Raw genomic sequence first — 4,616 nt, forward strand, 5'->3', positions numbered from 1 at the left:
GCAATTGCCCTAGAGCCTAGTGCAGTATGAGGCTGACCTCATACTGCGCTTTCTGATGTGGCAAATGGACGTTTTCAAGTTACAGTCGCCTGGAGGTGGAAAGGCCAGTCATCCTTTAACCTCAATGAGTCAATGTTTGCTGCAGCCATGAGTCTATTCACGAGTGTCTGGTTGTTTTTGACAGGTCCTTTGACTCACTGACCATTCTTGGCATTCATTTGGGTTGTGAACGATGATTCTGTATCTCCCGGCGTATTTTGAAGGCCTAATTTAACAATTTCCGACCTCTGTAAGTGCAAGATTACATTCCAATGTACTGGATTCAGGAACTCCTTCGCCGCCCTCTTTCCTTGAGCATATATGCTGCCGACGCAGAGGGCACCTCATTCGCTCTACAGGTAGCAAGACTATTTGTTCTTTAGGAATACTGATAAATTTCCATCCTTCAGCTCCTGAAGGTTGGGGACAAAAATTAGTTGTCACTTTAAGAGAGTTCGTTCTTCTTCAAGTGCTAAAACAGAACTGCACCGAAGTATCGCGAAAACTGCAGCCTTTAGCGACTTCTCGCGATGTTTGGCCCGGCAAAGGGTGGCCATTTTGGAATCCAGTCTGCGGCTGGTGGCCCCGGCGGCGTTTGTCATCCTGCTGCCGGGACCAAGGCTGGTCCCACGGGTGTCTGGCCTATGGGTAGCCGGACCGACACGATGTGGCGGCTCCGCTGCAAAGCCAAGGATGGCACGTATGTTTTGCAGGAGTTATCCAGCCGGACCCGGGTGAGAGAACTCCAGAGCCAAATTGCTGCCATCACCGGGATCGCCCCTGGCTGTCAGCGAATCCTTGTCGGATACCCACCCGAGTGCCTAGATCTCAGCGACGGGGATGCCATGCTGGGGGAGCTGCCCATCCAATCAGGTGAGGGAGTCGAGGCTAGGGCTGGGGGAAGTTGTGGGAAGTCGGCCTGGGGCATGAGGGAGAACAGAAAAACAGTGAAAGCAAGGTGGCGGTGGGTCAGCCGGGAGCTTTGAGAACACGGATAAGGATAGATTAAAGCACAGAGAACTCGGATGGAGGCCGGGACAAGTGTCTGGCAACTCCTTGACTTTGCAAATGGTTGAAAGAGACAGGGCGGTCCCAACCTATACAGAGCCTTTGGAGTCCCCCCTTCCTCGGTCTGTTTTCCGATCTATCTTGTAAACGTCTTATTCGTTTTCCCTCGGCGTCCACAAGAGTATAAAAAACGGTAGGACCTATTTTCTTTGTCCTGATAGTCCTTTCCCTCTATTCACTGAAATAAGATAGCAGATCTGAAGGATGCAAGATACTTTTCTTGTTCTCTTGGTTTGTCTTTGCAGCCACCTTCATATATATGGACTTTGACAGGTGTACTCATTTAGTTTGCTTTTACGCGTCCACTAAAGGCCCTATCAAGTTCTAAACAACAGCAGTTATCTCTGTCCAGTATTAAAGCTTGAATAGCAATATTGGTCATTAAAAGCCTCCCGCTGTTGTATCAGGGATCATGTAAACAGCAAACACACTAGGTAACTTTCAGGAGGTGGAGCACCCCCTAGTGGCCGAGTCTATAATAAACAACTTTTGGAAGATCTGTGTTTTTTAAATACAAAGAGCAAGCATAACAAATGTGTTCTTGAAATGTATCTTTTTAAGTAACTGTAAAGGTATACAACCTGAGCCCCTTCACAAAATTGGGTTGCAACTTAAAGTATTTTGCTTCTTTTTTATTTTGAACTTTATGAAGATTTGCTGATCAGGAAGTATTACTGGTCACTTGTTTGCAAAACTGCATTCTCCCTAGTAACCCCAGCTTATACTTTAACTCCTTCTGTTTGTAATTTACAGACTTGGCTAGTGAACACCCAGTTTCATCTATAATTTCTTCGCAGTTCTGGATTTATTTTATTTTTAACAGGTGACATGCTGATCGTTGAAGAAGACCAAAGCAGGCTCCACACTTCACCTGCACTTACCAGACATGGTGCTCCTAGTTATGTCAGGGAAACTTTGCCTGTGCTTTCCAGAACCGTGGTCCCAGCAGACAACTCTTGCCTCTTTACAAGTGTGTACTATGTTGTTGAAGGAGGAGTCTTGAATCCAGCTTGTGCCCCAGAGATGAGACGCCTCATAGCACAAATTGTAGCAAGTAATCCAGAGTTCTATAGTGAAGCAATACTGGGGAAAACAAATCAAGAGTACTGTGAATGGATCAAAAGAGATGATACTTGGGGGGGAGCTATTGAGATATCAATTCTGTCTAAATTTTATCAATGTGAAATATGTGTAGTGGATACACAAACAGTAAGAATTGATCGTTTTGGGGAAGATGCGGAATATACCAAGAGAGTCCTGCTTATTTATGATGGTGTCCACTATGATCCACTTCAGCGTAACTTTCCTGACCCAGACACCCCTCCGCTGACCATTTTCTCCTCTAACGATGATATTGTTCTTGTACAAGCACTGGAATTAGCAGATGAAGCTAGAAGAAAGAGACAGTTTACTGATGTAAACCGCTTCACCCTGAGATGCATGGTGTGTCAAAAGGGATTAATTGGACAAGCAGAAGCAAGGGAACATGCCAAGGAGACAGGCCATACCAACTTTGGAGAAGTGTGATCTATTCATGACAAGGATTGAAGCCTACTACCTCACGGATCCAGAAAGGTCTGGGTTTTCCAATAAGCTATTCTTAACCCTAAAGAACAAAGGACACAATGCTTGAACCATCCTTCTAACTTAAAACCACTAAGGCACTGAAATTCCTTGTTAAGATTAAAATTAGTGTGCAAGTTTACAGATGTGTGTCTACAGCGGTGATACATGCTCTCTTTCTGCTGGGATGACAGAATAGATGAACCTTGCTACCTGCCAACACTAACCAGAAGATTGAGTTTTAGTATTATAAACTAACACCCAGCAGCATTAACTTGTAGAAGAAAACAGCTTCATATTTTGGGTAATGCGGAAAGCCTCACCTGAGGCCACTGGACATAAACCATAGTGTCTGCAATAACTGAATCCTTTTAAAAACTCTTGAGTTAATAGTTTCTAAATTATGAATTGAATCCTCAAATGAAGATACACAGCATTGTCAACACTGATTTTATATTGCAATTTGGTGCACTTTATAAATGTGTACTTAACCAGTTATAAGTACATCACAAGCAATTTTTACAGGGATGAGTCTATTCCCTGAGAATGTTACCTAAAAACAGGAACTGATAGTGCCCAATGTAGGATTTCTTCTGTGTAAAAGTAGAATGTCTGAGGGAAAAGGTGCCTGAACAGCTTATTGAAGCTTTAAATGACCGTTGGCCTCGTATTTTGATGCAATTCATTTATTAATCATTGTCACATTGGATAAAATTTAAAATTAAGCAGGGTATATTGTTTTAATTGAAGTTTTATGAATGCTTGAATTCATAAGTTTATTGAATGCTTGAATTTTGCTTTTCTTTATAAAGATTTGGAAGGATTTAATTTTCCCACCTTTTTGTTAAAGAGTATTTCCTCCTGCTCCTAAACATCTTCATCTCAAGTGATAATGCTATGCTTTGGTTTGGTTTTTGTGAGATCTTTTGATTTTCTAAACAGTATCTAAGCCCTATCCTGCCAGTAATGGTCTTTTAATAATTTCACCTTTCTGCAAATCAACACTTTGCTTATCCACTATCTTTTACTTGGACTTTTGAAGAGTTTTAAAGTAATTGGGGTAATAATGTTGAATGAATTCATTTCATTTCCAAAATGTGACAGTTTTTAAATCTTGCCTTACCTAAATAAGCTTCTTCCTAATATTAGACATATAGCCATTTGCTTAGCGGACTAATCCTTAAAGCATACCCTCTAAAATTTAGCTTCACTATGAGAGCTTCCAGATAAAAGTTTTCTACCTCTTTTTGTAAATCTTCTGAAGATCAGGGATGCTAAATTATGATGCATTATGCATTGTCTCACATAATGTGAAGAGGTTTAATGTTGTGAAGTTTTGTTATATTGGTCTCATTTTTATTAAGTATCTCACTTCAAAAGCCAATGGTATACTTTAAAGCACTTATATCTCTTTCATCATATCTTCTCAACAAATGTTATAAAATTGAGATTTACCTTTAGCACTTTCAATTGGTGGGGGTGGCCATATTAAATTAGGAAATACATAAACAATTTAGGGGAAAAGAACCTTTAAGGAACAATTTTCAAAGTATGCTTGAAATCATTAGATGACATTTTTTGAGTACCTTTTGTGTAAATAACTGCTTTAGGGAAAAGTTATTATGGTCAGTATAACTTAAAAGTGTTTTATTTTCTGTTTTACTGAGCCTTAAAAACAGCACTTTTGAGTTTGCGATACATAATGTTTGGCAATCATAATACGTACAAATGGATGTGATTGAAAATTTCTTGGTACTTATCTGTCCTCTGGTCCAAAAGGTTTTCATATCTCTTATTTCCCCCAGAAAATATTAAATTTAGAACTGCAAGGTAAGAGTATACCACTGGGTAACATTCATCAAATTGTTTGCCTTCCTTTCTTAGGTACTTCACCAGGCAAAACTTGATGTTTGCTAACTGGAATTTTAGAGAGGTATATTCATACA

The 4,616-nt window shown here is 40.4% G+C and overlaps 1 protein-coding gene across 2 annotated transcripts; it reads left to right on the plus strand.

Moving 5' to 3' along the window:
- The first annotated feature begins 265 nt into the window (after nt 1-265).
- Nucleotides 266-4,182, plus strand: YOD1 (YOD1 deubiquitinase). Of its 2 annotated transcripts, XM_066261501.1 has the most exons (3): nt 266-398; nt 753-912; nt 1,931-4,182. In XM_066261501.1, the coding sequence occupies exons 1-3, from the start codon at nt 312-314 to the stop codon at nt 2,632-2,634; spliced, it is 951 nt and encodes a 316-aa protein (XP_066117598.1). In that variant the 5' UTR covers nt 266-311; the 3' UTR covers nt 2,635-4,182. The 2 variants fall into 2 exon arrangements, with proteins under 2 accessions (XP_066117598.1, XP_066117597.1); XM_066261500.1 differs by lacking the exon at nt 266-398 and having other exon boundaries at nt 406-912.
- Nucleotides 4,183-4,616: the final 434 nt, after the last annotated feature.

This window comes from Saccopteryx bilineata, chromosome 2 (genome assembly GCF_036850765.1).
Source record: "Saccopteryx bilineata isolate mSacBil1 chromosome 2, mSacBil1_pri_phased_curated, whole genome shotgun sequence".
NCBI lineage: Eukaryota > Metazoa > Chordata > Mammalia > Chiroptera > Emballonuridae > Saccopteryx > Saccopteryx bilineata.